At 38.1% G+C, this 24183-nt stretch overlaps 1 protein-coding gene across 3 annotated transcripts in view; it reads right to left on the reverse strand.

The window, feature by feature from the left end:
• RBM41 (RNA binding motif protein 41) overlaps positions 1-17298 on the reverse strand; it is a 58440-nt gene extending 41142 nt beyond the window's left edge. The window contains exons 1-5 of one of the 3 annotated variants that reach the window (XM_019661501.1): positions 17240-17298; positions 13344-13460; positions 12764-12956; positions 12286-12490; positions 10351-10422 (exon numbers count right to left, since the gene is read on the reverse strand). In XM_019661501.1, the coding sequence (XP_019517046.1) occupies positions 10351-10422; positions 12286-12490; positions 12764-12956; positions 13344-13460; positions 17240-17247 (595 nt within the window). In that variant the 5' untranslated portion in view covers positions 17248-17298. Of the gene's footprint in view, positions 1-10350; positions 10423-12285; positions 12491-12763; positions 12957-13343; positions 13461-16919; positions 17025-17239 lie in introns of those variants that run through there. The other 2 variants (XM_019661503.1, XM_019661502.1) reach the window with 2 other exon arrangements.
• Positions 17299-24183: the final 6885 nt, after the last annotated feature.

The raw sequence follows: 24183 nt of genomic DNA on the forward strand, positions 1-24183 counted from the left end.
AAATAATTCCAGAATGTTGGAGTACAGACCTCTGAGAATCTGCTCCTCCATAAAAGCAAAAAGAACACTGACAAAAATGATCAAAATCAAACTTTTGATAAGTCTGGAAATTAAATAAACGCTTGCAACAATACGAGGAACAATTATTCAAGAGAAACAGCTGAGTGTCAATACTATCAGGAAGATTTGCTGCATTTCAACTTTCCATAATCCTATTTCCCTTTGCAGTAGCCTTGTAAACCAACAATCTCACAACTATGGTTGTGGTAAAAAAACAGCAGCCTAACTGATGATGGAGGAAGCAGAGCAGCTCTGGAGCTCCTCCAAAGCCCCATCCTAAGAGAACTGTCACTGACCTGTCTAGCGCCTCAATGAAAAGCTACATTTGAGGGCGTTTTTGACTTGGCTCATATCTCACCCTGTGAGAAAAGCCCATCCCTGGGGCATTTGTTAAAACCAATCAATGGGGATTAACATTGCAGCTGCTTGGGATGACATTATCAGTTGTGGCTAACAAGAGGCTGAAAAAAACCTTAAAAGGAAACACAGTAATACCTTGGCTTGCGAGCATAATTCGTTCCGGAAACAAACTACGTTCCGGAAACAAACTACTCGTATTGCAAGACATTGCTCGTTTATCATGTTAAAATGTATTAGAAATGTTTGCTCGTCTTGAGGAACAGTCGCAAACCAAGTTATGCGCAATCTAAGGTTTTACTGTAGAGGGAATGAGCATCACACTTCCTGATTTCAAACATATTACAAAGATGCAGCAATTAAAACAGTATGGTAGTGGGCCGGCCGAGTGGCTCAGTTGGTTAAGAGCTCGCTCAAGAGTTTGAGCTCTGAGCAACAGCGGTTCGAGTCAGCCCTAGCTGAGCAGCCGTGAGCTGCCAACAGGTGCCAGGATGGCTCAGATAAAAAACAAAACAAAAACAAAACAGTATGGTAGTGACTTAAGGTCAGACATATAGACAAGTGGAACAGAATAGATATCCAGAAATAAACCACACATATACTGTCAACTCATCTTTGACAAGGGTGCCAGCAGGGAGAACTGGATATCCACATGCAAAATAATGAAATTGGGCCTTATCTTACACCACTCACAAAAAATTAATTCAAAATGGATTAAAGACTTAAAATTAAGACCTGAAACTCTAAAAATCCTATAAGAAAACATAGGGAAAAGGCCTCTTGACATTGGTATTGGCAATGATTTCTTAGATATAACCCCGAAAGCATGGAAAACAAAAGCAAAAAGAGGTAAGCAGGACTATATTAAGCTAAAAAGCTTCTGCACAGCAAAAGAAACAAATAATAGAGCAAAGGGGCAACCTACAGGATGGGAGAAAACATCTGCAAACCTTATATCTGGTAAGGAGTTAATATCTAAAACACATAGGGAACTCCTACAACTCAATGGCATATAAAACAAAATCTGATTAAAAAGTGGGCAAAGTATTTGAATAAATGTTTCTCCACAGAAGATATAGAAATAGCCAATAGATATATGAAAAGGTGCTTACCATCACTAATGATCAGGGAATGCAAATCAAAACCACAATAGTAATACAGTATAACTATTATCAAAAAAAGAAAAGGCTTAGCAAGGAACTGATAAACCTGGAACCCTTGTACACTTTTGGTAGGAATGTAAAATGGTGTGAATGCTATTAAAAACAATATGGAGGGCTGGCTGAGTGACGCGTTGGTTAAGACCTGGCTTGGGACGCCAGAGGGCCCCAGTTCGGATCCCACATATGAGGGCCAGTGACACTGCCCTCCACAGCTAAGATGCTGAACAACAGCTCAACCTGGAGCTGGGCTGCCGTGAGTCGCCGGGGATGGCGTAGGCTGCAGCCCCTGCTGCAGTGGGTTGCCATGGGCTACCGTGTGTAGCCAGCAGCCAGCGTGAGCAGCCAGCAGCCAGTGTGAGCGGCCGTCCAGAAGCCGGTGACTGATCTGCCTCACCCGGGAAGAGCACAATGATGGTGCCAACTTGGGCCAGTGAAGCAACGTCCTCCACAACTAGACTGAAGAGCAAATTGACAGCAACTTGTCTGTTCCTCTTCCCCAATTCCCCAGTGCTGTTCCCATCCCCCAATTCCCCAATTAAAAAAAAAAAGACAAAACAAAAACCAATATGGAGGGGGGTTGGGGAGCTGTGTGAAAAAGGGGAAGGCATTAAGAAATACAAATTGGTAGTTACAAAATAGTCACAGGGATATAAAGTACAACATAGAGAAGATAGTTAATAGTGTTGCAACAACCATGTATAGTGTTTGGTGGGTACAAGACTAATCACTGCATAAGTTATATAACTGTCTAACCACTATGCTGTACACCTGAAACTAATATAATACTGAATATCAGCTGTAACTGAAAAAATTTTTTTTGAAAAGTATGGAGGTTCCACAAAAGATTAAAAATATAAATATTAATACCATATGATAAAGCAATCCCACAAAATCAAGCTCTTCAAGAGATATCTGCTCTCATATATTCATTGCAGCACTGCTCACGACACCCAATATATGGAAACAACCAAATGTCCATCGATGGATGAATAAAGAAAATATGGTATATACATACAATGGAATATTATTCAGCCTTAAAAAAGGAAATCCTGCTATATGCGACCCTTGACGACATTATGCTAGGTGAAATAAGCCAGTCACAAAAGGATAGATACTGCATGATACAACTTATATGAGGTATATAAAATAATCAAACACATAGAAGCAGAGAGTATAATGATGGTTGCCAGGGGCTGGGGGAAGGGAAAAGTGGAGAGTTACTACTCAATGGTTATAAAGTTTTAGCTATACCAGATGACTAAGTTCCAGAGATCTGCCCTACAACATTGTACCTATACTTAACAATACTGTATTGTACACTTAAAAGTTTAAGAGGCAAATCTCATGGTAAGTTCCTACCACAATTTAATGAAAAAGAAAAAGTGCAGAACAAGATGTTCATAGCAGGCTTTGAGAAGTTCAGACATATTCCTGGGACTCTAGAAGGTAACGGACAGGTGCAGTTGCTGTACGTATGTCCAGGAAAGTTAGGGCCTGAGAAATCATTAATCTCTCTCCTCTGGCTGACCTTGAGGGTCTCCTCAAGCAGGAAGTGAAGTCTAAGGCAGAGCTGAAAACTGCCTGAGCATTAAGTGACCCAACACACACACACATGGCCCCTCAGCAAAGGACGGGAGACGTTTTGGTTCAAGGCACTTAAGGAAAACTCCAGTGATTAGCAGACCACTATGCTAACTGACCAGTGACTTCAGTGGCTGCACATGACAAAGAATTAAAAATGTATAGAATCAGTCCAGTGAAGTCACTAAACAAATAAATAGCAACAACAACAAACTTTGGGTGTGGGTGGTGTTGCTTGACTTTCAGAGTTGTCACATTATATTATTTTAAATATCGAATTTTCAATAAAAAAATTACAAGACTATTTATTTGTGTCCCCTTCCCAAATTCATAATTTAAAACTCTCCCCCTCAATGTGAGGATAATCAGAGGTGGGGACCTGAGAGGTCATTAGGATTAGATGAGATCATGAGGGCGGAGCTCCGCCTCAGGAATGGGATTGGCACCCTCCAAAGAGTCCTCAGGGAGCTTGTTTCCTCTCTCTGCTCTCTGCAATGTGAGGATGCAAGAAGGAGTCAGCGGTCCGCAATCCAGGAGAGGGCTCTTACCAGAACCTGATGGTGCTGGAACCCTGATCTCAGACTTCTAGCCTCTAGAACTATGAGAAATAGATCTGTTGATTATAAATAACCCAGTCTATGATACTTTGTTACAGCAGTCTGAGCTAAGATGAAGATACTGAAAAAAAAAAAACAGAACAAAACACCAAAAAAAAACCCCACAATATAAACAAGAAAGTATGGCCCACATACAAAGAATTGATAGAAACTATCCTGAAGAAGCATACTTGACTTCTCAGACAAAACTTTACAAGAGTTACTGTAAATTCTTCAAACAATGAAAGGAACTCATGAATAAAGAACTTAAAAGATGTTTCAGAAGGCCTTACCAAAGAAGGACTAAAAATAAAGATAAAGAAATTTTAATAAAGAACCAAACAGAAATTCTGGAATTGAAAAATATAATAACTGCAAATGAAAAATGCACTAGAGAAGTGCAATAGAAGATCTGAGCTGACAGAAGCAAGAATCAGCAAACTTGGAGATATGCTGACTACCTCATCTGAGAAAGATTACTCAATCTGAGCAGCAGAAACAAAAAAGAATGAAGAAAAAACAACAGAGCCTGAGAGGCCTGTGGGAGAGCAGTGAGAATACCAACATATGCATAATGGAAATCTCAGAAAGACAGGAAGGGGCAAAAAGAATATTGGTACAATTAATGGCTGAAAGCTTCCCCAAATTGATGAACACTATTAATCTACACATCATAGAACCTCAAAAGACTCCAAGTAAGATAAATTCAAAGCGACCTACTTGGAGTCTGTCTAAAGAGACACTTAGGCATGTAACCAAATTGTCAAAAGCAAAAGATGAAGAATGATCCTTGGAAGCAGCAAGACGAAGAGACTGATCATGGACAAGGGGGTCCTAAGAATAACAGCTGACTTCTCAATAGATACTACAGGGGCCAAAAGGCAGTGAGATGGCATATTTGATGTGCTGAAAGAGAAAGGATGCCAACCAAAAAATTCAATGACAGACAAAAAAACAAAACAAAACTATAAAACTAAAGGAGAAATTAAAACATGCCAAGATAAACACAATCTGAGACAGTTCATTACTAGAAGACATGCCTTATGAGAAAAACTATAAGGAGTCTTCAGGCTGAAATAAATGGACACTATACAGTCACTCAAATGCACACAAAGAGCACTAGTAAAGCTGACTACATAGGTAAACATGAAAGACAGTATATATATTTTTGTCTTTATAACTCTTTTTCCCATCCTATCTGATTTAAAAGACAAAAGATAATTGCATAAAGCCATAATTATAAAACTGTTGATGGGCTTAAAATCTATAAAGATGTGATTTGTATGACAATAAGAGTACAGAGGAGGAAGGAGAGAACAGAACTAAATAGGAACAAAGTTTCTGAATATTACTGAAATTACTGTAAGTTGGTATTAACGCAAACTAACTTGTTTAAGCTAAGATGTTAATTATAATCCCCAAGGCAACTACTAATAGAATAACTAAAAACAAAACAAAACAAAACAAAAAAAGAAGTAATAAGTAAATTAAAATGATATAATGGAAACACCTATTTAACATGAAGAAATAAAATGAATAGAGGAATAAAAAAGATACAAGACGTATAGAAAATGAATAGCAAATGACAGATATAAATCCTACTTGAGCTAGACACTCCACTCAATTGGAAGAAGTATTAAAAAAGAAAACATGATCTAATTATTTGCTGTCTACAGTTTAGATAAAAAAAAGATTGCAAGTAAAAGGATGGAAAAAGATATTCAATGCAAAAAAGAATCAAGTAGAGCAAGGCACATGAAAGTTGAATCTTCTCTCTTTTTCCCTTGGTAAGTCTAGCTAAAGGACTGTGAATTTTGTTGATCTTTCCAAAGAAGCAACTTTTGGTTTTGGTTTTCTCTATTTTTTAATTCTCTATTTCGTTTATTTATTTTATTATTTTTTTTAAAGATTTTTTTTTATTGGGGAATTAGGGGGATAGGAACAGTGCTGGGGAATTGGGGGAAGGGGAACAGACAAGTTGCTGTCGTTTTTGTTCTTCAATCTAGTTGTAGAGGATGTCGCTTCACTGGCCCAAGTTGGCACCATCATCGCGCTCTTCTCTGGCGAGGCAGATCAGTCGCCGGCTTCTGGACGGCCGCTCACTGCGGCTGCTGGCTACACACGGTAGCCCATGGCAACCCACTGCCACAGGGGCTGCAGCCTACGCCGTCGCCGGCGACTCACGGCAGCCCAGCTCCAGGTTGAGCTGTTGTTCAGCATCTTAGCTGTGGAGGGCAGTGTCACTGGCCCTCATATGTGGGATCCGAACCGGGGCCCTCTGGCATCCCAAGCGAGTTCTTAACCATCGCGCCACTCGGCCGGCCCTCTATTTCGTTTATTTTGACTCTAACCTTTATTTCCTTCCTTCAGCTTGATGTGGGTTTACTTTGCTATAATTTTTGTAGTTTCTTTTAATTTTAATTTTTTTAAGAGCCGTGTTAGGTTCACAACAAAACTGAAGAGAAGGTATAGAGATTTCCCAAACACTCCTCTATCCCTAAACATGCATAGCTTCCCCCATTATCAATATCTCTCATCAAGAGTGGTACATCTGTTACAAATAATGAACCTATATTGACACATCGAAATTACCCAGTCCCAGCCTATAATTTACATTATGGTTCACTCTTAGTGTTGTACATTCTATGGGTTTGGATAAATTTTTAATTTCTTAAGGTAGACGTTTGGGTTATCAATTTGAGATCTTTCTTCTTTAATAATATGGGCATTTAAGCCTTTAAATATCCCCTAAATACCGCTTTTACTGCATTTCATAAGTTATGTCAAGTTTTGTTTTTATTCATCTCAAAGTATTTTCTAATGTCCCTTGTGACTTTTTTTGATCCATTGGTTATTCAGTAGAGTGTTGTTTAATTTCCACATATATGCAAATTTCCAATTTCATTCCACTGTGAATGGAAATGGTGAGAGTGGACAACCTTGTCTTATTCCTGACATTGGGGGAAAGTTTTCAGTCTTTCACCATTAATTATGATGTTAATTTTTTTTATTATGATGTTAATTTTTAACGCAAATATATGGTCAATTGATTTCTGACAAAAATGCAAAGGCTAGTAAATAAAGAATACTTTTTTCAACAATTATTGCTGGAACAGTTGGTAATTCATAGGCAAAAAAAAAGTGAATTTTTAACTTAAATCTCACACCTTACATAAACATCAAATAAAAGTCAAAATGGATCATAGATCTAAGTGTAAAAATATACAACTATAAAACTGTTGGAAGAAAACAAAGAAAAATATGTTTCATAATCTGGTGTTAGACAAAGTTCTTAGTCATGAAAAAAAAAACATGATCCATGAAAGAAAAACTAGACAAACTGGATTGTATGAAAATTTAAAACATTTGCTCTAAGGAAAAAAGCTGTACACTGAAAACTATAAAGTGTTGGAAAAAAATTAGACACAAATAAATGCAAAGACATCTCGTGTTCATGGATTGAAGACTTGATATCGTTAAGATGTTAATACTACCCAAAGTGATTTACAGATTAAAATCTCAATGATGTTCTTTGCAGAAATAGAAAAATCCATGCTAAAATTCATACGATATCTCAAGGGACCCCAAATAGTGAAAACAATCTTGAAAAAGAAGAACCAAGTTGGAGGTCTTACACTTCCTGATTTCAAAAATTACTACAAATCCACAGCAATTAAAACAGTGTGGTACTGGCATAAAGATAGACATATGTATCAATGGAATAGAATAGAGAACTTAGAAACAGATCTCGCATTAATGGTCAAATGATTCTCAGAAAGTGTGCTAAGATCATTCAATGGGGAAGGACAGTCCTTTTAACAAGTAGTATTAAAAAAACTATATTAACACGCAAAAAAATGAAGTTGGATCCTTACCTTATACCATATACAAAAATTAATTCAAAATGGACCAAAGACCTAAATGTAAGAGCTAAAACTCTCAGAAGGTAATATAGGTGAAAAGTTTTATGACATTAGATTTGGCAATGATTTATTGTATACGACAGCAAAAGCACAGGTAACAAAAGAAAAAATCGACAAATTGGCTTCATAAAAAAAAAAAAAAACTTTTGTGCATCAAAGGCCACTATCAACAGAATAGAAAGCAACCCATCGAATGGGAGAAAATATTTGCACATCGTATATTTGATGAGGGATCAATATCCAGAATATATAAAGAACTCCTCCAACTCAACAACAAATAAAAAACAACCCATTTAAAAAATGGGCAAAAGACTTAAATAGATATTGCTCCAAAGATATACAAATGGCCAAAAAGTATATGAAAAGCATCACTAGTCATTAGGGAAATGCAAATTAAAACCACAGTGAGATACCACTTCATACCCATTAGTATGGCTATTATGAAAAAAAAACAACTAATAAAAGAAAATAAATGTTGGCAAGGGTATGGAGAAATTGGAATCAATATGTGGTGATGGAATATGAATGGACTCTGGGTGGTGAATACACAATGTGATATAGATGATGTATTACAGAATTGTACACCTGAAACCTATGTAACTTGACTAACAATTGTCACACCAATAAACTTTAATTAATAAAAAGAAAAAAGAAATTGGAATCCTTGTACATTGCTGGTGGGAATGTAAAATGGTATTAGCTTCTATGGAAACAAGCATGGTGGTTCCTCAAAAGATTAAACATAGTATTACCATAGGACGTGGCAATTCCACTTCTGGGTATACACTCTAAAGAACTGAAAGCCCGGACTTGAACAGATACTTGTACATCCAGGTTTATAGCAGCATTATTCTCAATAGCCAAAAGGTAGAAGCAACACAGGTGTCCACTGAAAGATGAACGTTTAAACAAAATGTGGCAGATACATATAAGAGAATATTATTCAGCCTTAAAAAGGAAATTCTGACACATGCTACAACACAGATGACCTTGAAGACATTATGCCAAGCGAAATAAGCCAGACACAAAAGGACAAATACTGTATGATTCCAGTTATACGAGGAACCTAGAAGAGTCACATTCAGAGAGGCAGAAAGTAGAATGGTGGTTGCCAGGGGCTGGGGAGAGGGAAGAGAAGGGAAGTTAGTGTTTAATGGGGACAGAGTTTCAGTTTGGGAAGATGAAAACGTTCTGGAAATGGATGGTGATGGTTGCAGAACAATGTGAATATACTTAATGCCACAGAACTAAACACTTAAAGAATGTTTAAAATGGTCAATTTTATGTTAGGTATATTTTACCACAATAAAAAAGACTGCTCTGCAAAAAGACAGTGTTAAGAGAATGTAAAGACAAGCTACAGACTGGGAATAAATATTTGTAAATCAGATATGCAACAAAGAACTGCGTTCCGAATATACAAAGGACTCTCAAAAGTCATCAGGAAGAAAATAAACAACCCAATTAAAAAGCAGCAAAAGATTTGAACAGACACTTCAGCAAACAGGATATAGGGATGACAAATAAGCATATGAAAAGATGTTCAACATCATTAGCCACTAAGGAAATGCAAATTAAAACTACAATGAGATACCACATCACAGCTAATAGAATCACTAAAATAAATGCCAACAATACCAAATGCTGACAAAGATGTAGAGCAACTGGAACTCTCATACATTGCTGGTGGGAATGCAAAATGATTCAGCCACTCTGGAAAATGATTTGGCAGTTTCTTATAAAATGAAACAAACACTTACCATCTGACCCAGTAATCCCACTCTTAGATATTTACCTTAGAGAAATAAAAATTTGATGTTCACACAAAAACCTGTACAAGAATGTTCATATCAGTATTATTCATAATCATCATACCCTGGAAACAGCCCAAATGCACTTCAATGGGAGAATGGATAAACAAATTTTGGAACATCCACACAACGAAACAAACACTACTAAGCAAAATGAATGGATGATTGATACACACGACTTGGATGAATCTCAAAGGCATTACATTAAATGAAAGAAGCCAATCTTAAAAGATTACATATTGTGTGATTACATTTGCATGACATTCTCTACAAGACAAAACTATACTGATGGAAAACAGATCAGTGATTGCCGGAGATTATGGGTGGAGGTGGGGGTGACTATCAATGGACGGTAGGAAATTTTAGGGGGATGGAGCTGTTTGCTGTCCCGATTGTGGTGGTGAGTACATGAATCTACATGATTTACATGATTGACAATTCACAGAATTGTACACCCCCCAAAAAATCAGGCAATTTTACTGTAAGTTCATTTTAAAAATAAAAGGAAATATTAGCTATATCATTATCATCATCATTAATAGTTATACTTTACTGATTAATAGAAATATCCAGAATTAGTTGTGAAATAGGATCTAAAAATCATTAAGGTTGTTTTATGTCTGGTACAATAACTTAAAAGTATAGAGAAAAAAATCAATAACACTAAATGTAAAAGCTTTACAACTTCTACTAGCTCCTCTCTTTAATAGTCTATATCAGGATAATATTCTCCCTCTGGATCATTTCCTATAAACATTGTCATATACTGGATATGGAATTAAATAAGCACTCAACTTAGAAGTCTGGGACCCTCGGTCACATTCCTAAATCTAACACTGTAAGAAAACTCTCGACTTGCCTTTTGTGCCTAATTTTATCTTCCTCTTCATTGAGGTCATGTACTTGTCTGCACTTGTCTTTTTGTGGTATGCTGTGAAGGTTTAAAGCAAGGAGTTTCAAAGATAGGAAACAGAACAGATTCACACACCACCCGCCCCCCCACCCCAAATACCAGGCACTGCTCTAAGTGACTCACATGTATTACCTCACTTATTCCTCCTAAGGATCCTGCCACACAGCTACTAGTAGTAGTCTCGCTTTACAAAGAGACGAGACTGAAGCATCGAGGGGTAACTTGCCCCAAATTGGATAGTTAGTAAGTGGGGAACCAGGATTCTCCCAGCAGTCTGCCCCCAGAACCTATGTTCTTAATCAGCATGTTGTAACGTCTCCGCACCAAAGGCTATTCATTAGTCCTCTGCCTTCCTTCACCATTGCTCTTCCATGTGTATGGTCTCACTGTGTCTAACAAATCATTTGTTCATTCATTCTCATGGCTTCATCGCTCAGCTCAGCACAGGTGATTCCCAAATCTGTACAGATCATGTGCTGACCTCTCCCCTGAGCTTCACTGCTACATTTCTAACTGCTTCTTCAATATCTGCATTTCATGATCCTGCCATTCTCACAAACTCAGACTCATCACCTTTCCTCAAAATGTCCCCATAAAAGCATTCTTCATTTTGCCAGTTGTTAAGTTACACAGCCTTGAAACACCTGGATTACCTTTGACACACTCCTCTCCACTGACCCTCCTCCCTCAAGCTCAGTCAACAAGTCTTCCCAACTCTTCCTTTGTACTGTCTCATAACCATACCTACCTCTCTTTCCAAATCCACCGCCATTGTTCTAGTCCAGATCTTCATGCCTAAATGACTGTAATACCGCCTAAATATTGTCCCTGCTTCCAGTTCTTCCTTTCTCATCCTATTGCTTGGTCACCATCTTAATCATGTTCAAATATTGCTTTCATCCTGTTACTCCTGGCTCAGAAACGTTTAATCACAGCCAAAGTAACTAACTCTGTATACCCGTCAAAGAAAGGTAAAACATTTTAGCTACCTTGTCTGTCACAACACCCCCAAACACACCATATTACTCACACCGTCTGCTGCAACTGAAATGCCTTTCCCTCTCCTGCCTAAAGAATAGGTAGTATTAAAAAAGCATTTAAATCTTACCTCCTCTGAGAGGCCTGCTTCAGCCATGCCAATACACAATGGCTTGTCCCTCCTCTGAACTCCTACAGCACTTAATAACTGTACGTAGCATTGTTACTAAATGTCATATGTTTCTCTCTCCAACCAGACTGTAATTGGCGCAAAGTCAGGAATCATTTCTTAAACTTCTGTGCACTTTCCCAAGTGCCTAGCAAAACTTATCTGTTAGACTCATTCTTTCTAGTTAACACACAGACCATTTATCAATATATTTTGTGCTAATATAGAGTTCAGCTTAAAGGCCTTTTACAATCAAGCCTCACCCACCTTTCCAGTGTCATCTCCTGTCATGCCTTGCCATGTCCTATGCTGCCACCACCACAATGAACTTTTCATTGTTCCCTAGACACACCAGGCCCTTTCACAATCCTATTCCTATTCACCTATTATCGGTAATGCCCTCTCCCCCTTAATTACCTGACAAATGTCCGTTGATCCATCAAGACTCAGTACAAATGTCAACTCCTGCCTCCCCCAACTAGACTTAAGTGCTCTGTTTTCTGTGCTCTCTCAGCATGTTATTCGCATCTCCATAATAATCATTTCCATGCTGAACTGCAACTAACTCCGAACATATCTTTCTCTCTCATAGCATGATACAGTCCTCAAAAGTAGTGACAGTTCGATAGTTCCTCTTTCCTCTATTCCCTTCACTAACTCTTCATATTTAGTGCCCTGATGTTAAATTTCTCTCTCAGTGAAAGAGCATATCAAAATCAGTGGCGATCACATACCTTGGTAATAAAGAGCCTTAAGGAAGGAGTGACGATCAGCTCCCTGAAATAAAGAGTTTTCTATTTCCATTTCTCGCCGGGTCAGCTGTTTGCTCTTTGCAAATCTCTGTGGCAGGCAAAGGATGCGCTGACGCTCTGAGATCCTTTTTTCAATATCTTGAAGACGATTCTGTATTGCTTCAGGGGTTGCCCTCAGTCTTGTCCTCTGAAACCAGAGAAATGAGATGGCATGTATCATAGGGCACACACCCTGAAAGTGATAGTCTGATGCCTCAAGTAAGAAAGAAGATAATCAGGGCCCAGAAATGAGCGTTTATACACGTAAGCGATAGCTTCTTTTTAACCAAGGTCTCTATCCTAGAAACCAAAGAAAATTCAGACGCAAAGCTCAATCTTGTGAGAACTAAAAATTAAAAGTTTCTCTACCAGAAGAAGAGATCTCGCTCTTTACTTCCCAGAAAAAAATTGCCCCACTCACCTTTTCACCTGAAACATGGCTCTTCCAGATCAAGATTTCTGTTTCATTGAGCCCTAGTTCCCTGAGAGAAGCAGTTTCCTGGTCCTTCTCATGCAGTATCTGGAACTGGGACAAAGTCATAGTCCCGGCTGCTTCCTTCCCAAAGGGCTTGTACATAGTACCAGGAGCAAAGCTTTCTTTCTTAGACACACATCTGCAAAGCACGCAGGAAGAGAGTCAGAACATCTTCAAGCTACCACAACTCAGAGAAATGGGGCTTACCATTAAAAAGAGGCACAACAAAACTCCTCAGCAATTTTTCTCTCATGTCCTATTTCTAGGCTGAAGCATCACTGCAACAATATGGAACTCCACCAACAGTTCCAGCATCCAGGACTAAGAAATGACTGAACCAAGTATTTATTGATTGAGTACCTCCTGTGCATCAGTCAGTGTGCTAGGTATTGAGGCTCTAACAGTAAAAAAGATGAAAATGGTTTCTGCTTGTGTGGCAGAACAGTGGAAGGAGAGGCAAACAGGGGTCTATCACCTGGAGGTAAGGGCCTGTGATACTCTACCTCTTGGCAAAATCAATACCTACTCCTCAATGGAGACAGCGGTATCAAGTTGATGCTGAAGGAGGCTTTTCAGCTGCCGCTCCCCTTCCGTTTCCAATTCCTCCAACACATGCTCATCACTCTTCACACAGCTGTTTACCCTGCAGTAGATATGGAAGAATTGACTCTGGGTGGTGAAAACATAATGCAATATATAGATGATGTATTATAGAACTGTTCACTTGAAACCAATAGAGTTTTGTTGACCATTGTCACCCCAAAACATTTTAATTAAAAAAAAGAAAAAAAGTATATATACAGGAAGTAGAAGAAACCGTGAAATCTCCAAATATATTCTTTATCTGTATTATCTACCAATAGTGACCCCATTTGTTCAAAGACGCTTCTTGAACAATTTGTTGCCCTTTATCATTCATTCCTCAGACATTTATTAAATACCTACTTACACACAATACACTGTGTAAGGTACTGCCTGAGTCAAATATATTCAAGACATAGTCCCTATCCTTAAAAAGCTGTCAATTTACTTAGGGAGAGGGAATATATATGTGTACATGTGTTATGTGTGTGTGCCTCACAGGGAGGTGGGTGGGAGAGAGGGCAGGGAAGGGGAGGGGAGGGGAGGGGAGAATGACACATTGAAGCATACGAAGTCTGGCAATTAAGTTCGCAAACTTGGTGCAACGATGTTGCTAACCTTTTTTGATATCAGAGGGACTATTCATTATGAATTTGTACCAACTGGACAGTTAAACCAAGTTTACTATTTGAAAAGGCTGCGTGAAAAAGTTAGAGGATCTGAACTTTTCACCAATTCATGGCTCTTGCATCACAACAATGTACCAGCTCACACGGCACTGCCTGTGAGGGAGTTTTTAGCAAGTAAACTAATAACTGTATTGGAACACCCTCTCTACTCACCTGATCTGGCCCCCAGTGACTTCTTTCTTTACCCAAAGATAAAGGAAATATCAAAAGGAAGACATTTTGATGACATTCAGGACATCAAGGGTAATACGACAACAGCTCTGATGGCCATTCCAGAAAGGGTTTCAAAATTGCTTTGAAGGGTGGACTAGGCACTGGCATCGGTGCAAAGCTTCCCAAGAAGAGTACTTCGAAGGTGACCACAGTGATATTCAGCAATGAGGTATGTAGTACTTTCACTAGGATGAGTTCGTGAACTTAATTGTCTGACCGCGTATGCCAAATCAGCAGGAGCTTACAGAAGAGAGAGATATCTGGGAGCTAGGCGGTAAATGAAGACGACTTCGGAAAGGTAATACTTCAGCTGGCATTTGAAGGACTGGGTGTGATGAAGGAAAGAACGGGAGAGCAAGTATAAAGAAGAAGTTTTGGGGGATAATGAGAAATACGATGTAGCTGGCATTCATGTATGAGAGGACTGGGAGATAATCTTGGAGGGGTAATTAGGCTCAGATTGTGAATGGCCTTGAATATATCAACTAAGAAGCTTGGACCTTAATATATTGGTATTAGAATGTAATTTATTAGGCAGTTAAGTGACACAGTACAAGTGATGGTTTAGGAAAAGAATGGTTATAACACGGCTTACGGATTAGTAGGAAGGAAGCCGGAAGAACTAGGTGGAAAACTATTCAAATTTATCAAGCATAAGGTGATAAGGTAGGGGTAAGGGAGAAGTCAAAGATAACCCCCAAATTCAAGCTATAAAACTAAGAGAACAAGGGTACCAACAAAGGAAAGAGGAAGCTCCAAATGAAAATGAAATAAATGGTTTGGGAAAGAGAAAGGCAGTATTGTTTTAGTCATGCTGGGTCCACTACCTATTGCAACTGAAAACACCAGCATGAAGTACCAGGAATACTTCAAAGACTTATTAATTCGGAGGTGACAGTATATGTGATATTGGCTAAAAGGAAAGTGAGAGATGGGAGAATTGCTGCATAGATAAGAGTCTCAGGCTGAACGTGGAACTCTCAAGTCGTCTGTATTGTCAGGATCTGCAGCTGTGAAACAGGAGATCTCCAAAGGAGAGGGCAAAGAAACAAATGTGAAAAGGGTCATAGCATTTTATAGCTTAGGCACTACTATGTAGAAATCAAGGTAATGCTAATAACATGAGCTAACTAACCCTAAATATTAACTGAAAACTCTTATTAGAGTTTAAAGAAGTAGCAGGGCCATTTAAGTAGGCAACAACAGATTATAAAAGACAAGAACAAAAACAAAAATGAGCTAACTCCACGAGGAAAATATATATTAAAATGATTGTCTTATAAAATAGCCCTTTACTATTGGGGCCCAGGAAAAGTTTCCTCCGTGATTATAAGAAAGATTCTCATTCTCTAGAAAGACTAAGGCCTATTTGGCGAAAAATGTAAGTATCTTTAGGCCTAGGGTTTAAAAATATCCTTTTAAGTATCTCAGTTTTTATTATTTAGAATTCTGAAAGTTCTTGCTAAGTTTAAAGCGGCTTTGAAATGAATAAACCATAGCTATAGCTAAATACATCAGTATACATGAATCTCAAAAAGAAATGTTGAGTGAAAAAAAGCAAGTCCCAGAAAAATTCATATGTGTCCATTTATATAAAGTTGAAAAATGGATAAAACAAGCAAATTTTGTTGAGGAATAAATTCCTAAGCGGTAAATTGATTTTTTTTAAAAAAAGGAAGGGAATTATTAGCACAAATTCTGGATAGTGGTCTCCTCAGGGGGAAGGGAGGGAGGAGAAGCAATGAAGAAGCACACTGGGTACTTCTAAGGTACTGGTAATGTTCCGATTTTAAAGCTTGTAATGGGTACACGTCTATTATTCTTTAAACTGCACACACACACACACACACACATATATATATAATTTTTCATGTATGAAATATTTCATAAAAAACATTTTTAAGTCATTTTGAGGCAGAGAAAATCAGAAACATTTTTTACAAAGTAACAATCTTAACCATCTTATTTTATTTATTTATTTATTTTAGCTGAGCCATCCTGCCACCTGTTGGCGGCTCAGCTCTGGCCAGGAATCGAACCTGCAACCCTGTTGCTCAGAGCTCGCACTATTGAGCGAGCTCTTAACCAACTGAGCCACTCCTCCGGCCCCCAGAAACAGTTTTTAAAAGATGCAGAAACTGACAGTGGAAGAGAGCACAGTGTCAGTAAGAATTTTAAATACACCGCCCTATTCCAGAGAGGTCATTCTACTTGCAGAGTAAGTACAAAACTACTTTAATGAGGATCCTTTAAAAAGGCTTTGTGTGCTATCAGTTGGGAAGCTCGCTTTCAACCATGACCCAAGTGAAAGCTGCCATTTCCTGCAGAACCAGTAGGGGGACCTGCTCACAGCAATGCCATTCTTTTCCTGTAATAACATCGAATAGGTTTTGTACTTGCCTTCTAAATTTGTAGAAACAAAGCACACTTGCTTACTTTAAGATTTGAAAGCGCTACACGCTCTTGTCCAGGGACAAGTCTCCTTTAATACAAAAACACTGCAAACAAAGGTGCCCATCCACAGCCCCTTTCTGAGCACAGGGTGGAGATGAGGGGGATAGGGCGGAGCTGGCCTTGCTTTCTCCGGCGCTGGCATCTGTAGGCCAAGACCCTTTTACCTGGGCGGGTCCGTCTGAAACAGGAAGAAGCCACAGCATCTGTCCAGGTCCTAGGGCCCGCGCCGTGGCCTAGATGCCTGGGCTGGAAGGGCATTCCTACGGGAACCGGCAGCGGCGGCTGCCCTTCCTGAACTTCGCCTTGTAGGCCTGTTTAGCCCGTCTCCCTCCTCCCTCCTCCCTCCTCCTTTGTCTTCCCGCTCCCAACGAAACCGCATCCCGACAACGCGACATACCCCAAACACAAAGTAATAAAAGCCATTTTAAAAGTTAAATGACAGAACAGACCTCCCTTCGCCGCCTGTTCTCAGACAAGCCCTTACCTCTTCATGTTTCCACAGGCCCCTATCCCTAACTTGGGTAAATAGGCCGTGGACTTCAACTCCCAGAACTCTGCGCGGTTGACTCTAAGGGGATTGTGGTGGAGCGCGTGGCTCTGGGAATTGTAGTAGCGCAGAACTAAAGAAACTGAAAGAGAAAGTATGTATTCAGTAACTGGTATGTTGTAAATTGTTCAAGTATTTCTCTCGAATTTCTTATAGAGGTTAAAGGCAACACCCAAAATATCCAGCTCATAAACCTAGGAGTCACCTTTGACTTCTTGACTCATCCGGTATCACCAAATCCTGGCGCCTCCAATTTCCTTCAGTTCTGTCCCCATTAACCCTGCTTCTGCTTTCAAAGACTTACTAACCGTCCAGTTGTTTCAAGTGGAGCCTCTGGTCCATCCTCTGCAGTGTATCCAGAATGATCGGACACAAATTTGACGGAGTCACTTACAACAATGTTTCTCCTCTATCTGTAACAGCGGCTTATGTACAAGGCATTGATTTCGTAAGAATCAGAAAGCCATACGTATTCAGCCCTGTAAACGTTTTACTGATTGATAATTGTGGTGAATCAAGAGAGAGGTACAGCATAGCGATGAAGAGCATGGGTTCTTAGTTCTCAGAAATAGAAATACAAATGTTCTTAAGTATATGAAAAGAAAGATGTTTAATCTCATAAGTGATATGGAAATCTCAAAGTACATTGACTATAAAACACCCAACCTATACTCCTCAAAATAGTCAAGGTCATCAAAAGCATGGAAAGTCTGAGTATCTGTCACAGCCAAAATAATTGAAAGAGACATGGTGATGACAAAATGTAATGTGGTATCCTAGATGGGATACTGAAACAGAAAAGGGACCCTAGGTTAAAAAAAATAAGAAAATATGAATAAACTATGCACTTTAGTTCATAATAAGGTTGATTAGCTGTGACAAAATACCAGAGATATGTTAAGATGTTAACACTAAGGGAACTGAGTGGAGGCATATTGAATTCCATACTATGCAACTTTTCTGTAAATTTAAAACTGTTCTTAAAAAAAAAAAAGTTTGTTTGTAAAGCACACGAAAATAACATTTTTCAACTACCAGATTGGTAAAGATCCACAAGTTTGAGAACATACTTGTTTTGTTGAGATTGTGAGGAAATAAGCACTCTCAGTACATCGCTGGTAGGAACATAAATTGGTACCTCTGTGGAAGGCAGCCTGAGGATACATTTGAAATCATAAATGCACATTCTCTTTAGCACAGCAATTTGATGTGTATGAATGGTATCCTCAATACTATGCATCCTCAAGTATGTACATGTATATACATCCACTGCAGCACTGTTTATAACGAAATGCTACAAATAAGTATCCATGAACGTGATACATCCATTCAATGGAAAACTATATAGCAGTCCCAGAGATGACAAAGTTCTCTATGGAGTGCTACTGAACAATCTCTAAAATGTATTTAGTTCAATAGCAAGGTACAGAACAATGTATATAGCATGCTTCCATTTGAGTACAAGCGGGAGACATGTATGTATTTGCTTATATATGTGTAAAATACCTCTGGAAAAACATACATACAAGTGGTAAGTGAATGCCTCCAGGTAGGGGAACTGGATGGTGAGGAACAAGGGTGGGAAAAACTCTTCATTGTATATCTTTTTGTACTCTTTGTATTTCGAACTACATGATTATATTACCTAGTGAATCATTTTTTTAATGAAAGAGAATCCTTTTTATATCACAAAAAGCCAAATAATAAAAATATCATGGGTTTGGGTATCGCAGTGTTTGGATTTCTCAGTTCCCAGTTATTGACAATACAGCATTAAAGATAATCTGGACTTGAACTTTTGCTTTGCCAAGTTACATGACTCTGTGAGATTCAATAAGTTTTTTTCACTGGACTACGCCAGTTTCCTCATGTGCAAAATGAGAATAATACCACAGAATAGGGTCACTGTAAAGTACTATACAAAAGTATGGTTTTAAAGTCACTTGATAGGATGGTCATCTATGAGCAAATATTCCAAGGTTATCCAGTAGGTTCAGACTTATTCAAACTGGCTGTATTGCTATGCACAAGTTAGAGGATAAAACCAAAGAGCAGCTAATGGAAGACCTTGCACTTCTTATCCTGACAACTTCTAACAGATTGAACATCTCATGGAAAGTACCAGTGTGGGTCATATCATAGGCTGCACCAGTTAAATCATATACAGTGGTGGGGCTGACTTCTGCCGCTCAACCAAAATGTCCAATTGACACACCGATCAATAGGGAAATGGAAAAAATACACCAAAATTGCTCGTGTGTTTGTCCCCTGGGAAGGTGGCAAAGGGTGAAACAAAACTACACTGTCCATGGGCCGGCCGAGTGGCGCGATGGTTAAGAACTCGCTTGGGATACCAGAGGGCCCCGGTTCGGATCCCACATATGAGGGCCAGTGACACTGCCCTCCACAGCTAAGATGCTGAACGACAGCTCAACCTGGAGCTGGGCTGCCATGAGTCGCCAGAGACTGCGTAGGCTGCACTCCCTGTGGCAGTGGCTTGCCATGGGCTACCGTATGTAGCCAGCAGCCAGCGTGAGCGGCCAGCAGCCGCAGTGAGCGGCCGTCCAGAAGCCGGTGACTGATATGCCTCGCCAGAGAAGAGCGCAATGATGGTGCCAACTTGGGCCAGTGAAGCAACATCCTCCACAACTAGATTGAACAACAAAACGACAGCAACTTGTCTGTTCCCCTTCCCCCAATTCCCCAGCACTGTTCCCATCCCCCCAATTCCCCAATAAAAATCTTTAAAAAAAAAAAACTACACTGTCCATCACACCAGACTTGTATACAACTTATAATGAAACATACAGCCTATTGGTACTAAAGTGGTACACACTACATTAGAAACCCACTAGATGGGATGAGTGGGGAATGAATAGCTAAAAAGATATACTCACATAGGCTGAAAACTGCAACTAGAAAAGCAAGGTCATAAGGAAGTACTGCTCTATATACCTGTGCATGACTGTAGCCAGCCCAAATGGTAGGTACCATGGGAAAAAACATTCAGAAAATTCCATTAGAAGGAAAACCTGGCTATTTCTAGCTCGGTCAAACTTATTAACTGTGGAATAATAGCTATTCCGTTTCCCACGGCATCCATCTCCCCACTTTAAAAGGATGTCAGACAGTACATAAAAAGCTTTGAGATTTCTAGATGTTATTCATGAGCACAGAGATATTACCATGAGGTAATTTCACAATTTTGCCCCTAGAATAATTTATGACAAACTGAAAAATATGCCTCATTTGTCTCTCTGACAATTTAACAAGGTTAGTTTAATTAAGCCAGAAGCTCCTTCTTAACATAGATATATTTTCAGGGTTTGTCCTTTTTAGGCAGTTTGTTCACAGCACACTTCTGATGAATACATTATGAAGCAATTATAATTTCCAGATATGCAAGAAGATGTTAAAGCCAAAAATCTTCTCTTGAGAAGGGAGATCATCACTCGTCTAATATGAAGTATAAACAACTGTGCACATCTTTCATGTTCCCCAAATGAAATAGCATAGATGTTGTTACAGAAAATAAATATAGCATATTTTTCAAAAGACAAAAATGAGATGAGTAGATAAGCACTGGGAAAATGTCAATACGACAAATTTAAGAATTCTCCTTCAGCTAATATGTTAGCTGGTCTTTAACAATGGTTAGGAGGGGCTCAAGGTTCCAGTACCTAATACAAATCTTGCCTTAAAATTACCTGTAAAAATAGGTTATTTCTCGTCTTTCACTTAAAATTTACTCAACAATGTCATGTTGAACCAGAGTCAGAAGGAACTTTAGAGATATACCAGTAAATTTTGTAGTGTTACTATTTTGATCTGGAAGCCACTCGCATCCACTGACCTCTTCTACATCCTGGAAAAAAAACAATAGGAGAAAAAAACCCAAACATTAGAACTCTCAGTGTCAAGTCAATAGGAATAACATAGCCTCTTTTTTCTTTATGATACTTAGGAACTTCACAGTAAGCACGCACTGGTAGTAAAGACAAAATAATCACAAAACTTCAACGAAATGAAAACTCATTTCTTTCAGTTGGGAAAACCTTAATACGGTCCAATTCTTTCATATAAACAAAAGCTGATGCCCAAATAAAACTGTCCAGTTAACTAGGCAAGGAAAATACTAAATCCAGCGTTTCCTCCAATACACTATATTATTTTAACTGAATGTAGAACTTATGCATAGAGTACTTTACAGCAGCTGGATCTCTAAAAACAATAGGGAAAATGTCTCTATCTAGTGTATAATAGTAATAATACTAGACTCAAAAATAAAGATTATTCAAGATTTTACCCAAAAGGTGTTTACGTACAAAAATCATAAACAAAATTAAATGGTCTATGGATTATTTTTGTATTCTATAATTTTGAGTGGTAACAAAAAGTTACTTTATAAGAAGCTGCTACTTTGAGAAATTTGGGTAAGAAAAAAAGAGGCCATATTAAGTTCTGATATTTACAATAGTTTACTCATAAGGAGATGAAAATCACTAATACTAATTTCAAAAATATTTTCTTCCTTTAATATGTACCCCTCAGGATGGTCAGGTGTGGTCAGTACAATAGAAATTCACCTCAGTAATTCCAGGCAAATAAGCACTAGTCACTGAAAAACTTTCAAAGAGTTTATTTTGGAACATCACCTTTATTTATGACAGATGAAACACGAAACATAAGAGATTAAACTAAGAAGATAGCTTTTTCTTGAAAAACAAATAAATACACAAAAATAAATTATAAATCATATGCTTAGTGAGCACACAATGTGATATATAGGTGATGTATTATATTATAGAAATGTAAACTTGAAACCTATGTGATTATACTAACCATTGTCACCCCAATAAATTTAATTTAAAAAAAGAGCTACTCCAGTGAACACACACACACACACACACACACACTCACACACACAAATCATATGCTAAAATCAAGTAAAACACCAGGATATGTAAAAAATAAACAATTGACTGAATCTTGCCCTTTCAAAAAATAACTTAATTCAAGTCCCAAACCCACTTAATTTTTCTTCCCATCTTTGAATTTCTATAACACACTTTCTGTAGTTTGCCATACTTCCTTGTATTGTCTACATTGTTTTTATACAGACATGCATTGATCATATCTCAAATGAGACAGTAAGCTCCTTTGAGGAGAGATACTTTACAATATGTAGCACTACTATTAACAGGCAACCAGCAAAGACTGGTTGGCATTTCATTTTTAGTGAGAATTTCTCTATGGTCTGCTTGGAGTGAGAAGGATGATGTATGCTGGTGGTAGAGTATGGAATCTGGGAAAGTAAGACACAAATTACACAGTCAACATCTAATAAGCTGCTGCCTAGAAAAAAGGGCTAATACAGTTTTGATTTGCTAATACTAAAACCCAAACTATAGTATAATTCTCAACAGCACAATATTTAAATGGAAAAAAAACCTAAACAAACACACACTTTATTGCAACCAAAGAGTAAACATCAACTGTAACTACTACTCTATTTAATGTCATCAAAATTTATAGGTAATGTAAAAACCAAAAACAACATGCTAAAGATATGGTCATTCAATCAAAAGGAATCCTGATATTGTATTCCTGCTCCTTGTGAAGACAACTCCTTGAAAACTCGTGTTAACTCTTCTACCTTCCTTTGCAGCATGTCTATAGGGGGAAAAAGTCATGCATCATTAATCTGAGGTAAAAAAAATCCCAGAAACATAATAACTTACATTCTCCCTTCAACATATGATCTATTAAACTTTACATATTGATTTCTACAGCTTTAAGTATTATAAAATACAGAAGACAAAAAACATCTGTCTATCTGTTAGGAAACGATGAAAACAGTGGACAAGATTGTTCTCGATTTGTTCTCCCTAGCTTTCGGGCAAATAGCAGTCAACCTGACATTTGTTTGTTGAAGAGAAGTGTTAATTGCTCTTTACTCATTATAGCCATACAGGGTGATCATTAAATCGATGGCATAGATTTTTGTAGGTCTTTGCTGGCCCATAAGCAAATTAGTACACTGAGTCTATTCACATTTCTCTTCCATTCTAATGACTTATTTAACTTGGTGGTCCTCAAACTTGCTCAGGGTCAGAGCAACACAAAATACCATTAAATTTACTATATAAACAAGTAACTTTCTGTAGTAAAAATAAGCTGTTGAAGTAAGTATGATAATCTGCGTTTTTCCATTAATGTACACAAATAAACTTGGTAATTTATTCTAGTGTTCATTTATGCTCAGCAGTTGATAAGCAATAACTGGTGCCAAAAATTTAAGGAAAACTTTACAAGAGAAAAACTAAAAATTTGAAACAATGTATTTTAATTCTCCTCATCCAATTGGAAAAGCCCCAATGTTATTCAGTTTCTAAAGTATAATACATCATTCTATCTTATGACATACAGACACTGAAAGATTACACCTTACAAACACATGATTTAAATAACAGTTATCTCCTGAAAAGCTAGAAAACTGTGCATTGAGACTGGCAAAATACATCTCCTTTTTGTTGTGAAAACTAACTGCAGGGTGCAATTTCCCCCCTAAATAACATTTTAAATGTGATAGAAGCACAAAGGAGCACTGCAACATACCATTAACTTGCGGCCATAAGAATCAACATAAGCACAATCTACTTAATTTGCTGATTGATGCATATTAAATACAAAGCACTACATTTATAAAAAATTAAGAATCAATAAAATGTCAAGAAACACAAGTCAGCATTATTCAGAGAGCTGCATTACTATAAACATTTTGTCATGTCTTTGAATTTAATTCCCAGGACTATTTCTGTATTAACATACTTTAAATTTCTTAGGAGTTTCACTCTTTAAAGGCAAAAACTCTACCTAGG

Source organism: Hipposideros armiger, unplaced genomic scaffold (genome assembly GCF_001890085.2).
Source record: "Hipposideros armiger isolate ML-2016 unplaced genomic scaffold, ASM189008v1 scaffold_350, whole genome shotgun sequence".
NCBI lineage: Eukaryota > Metazoa > Chordata > Mammalia > Chiroptera > Hipposideridae > Hipposideros > Hipposideros armiger.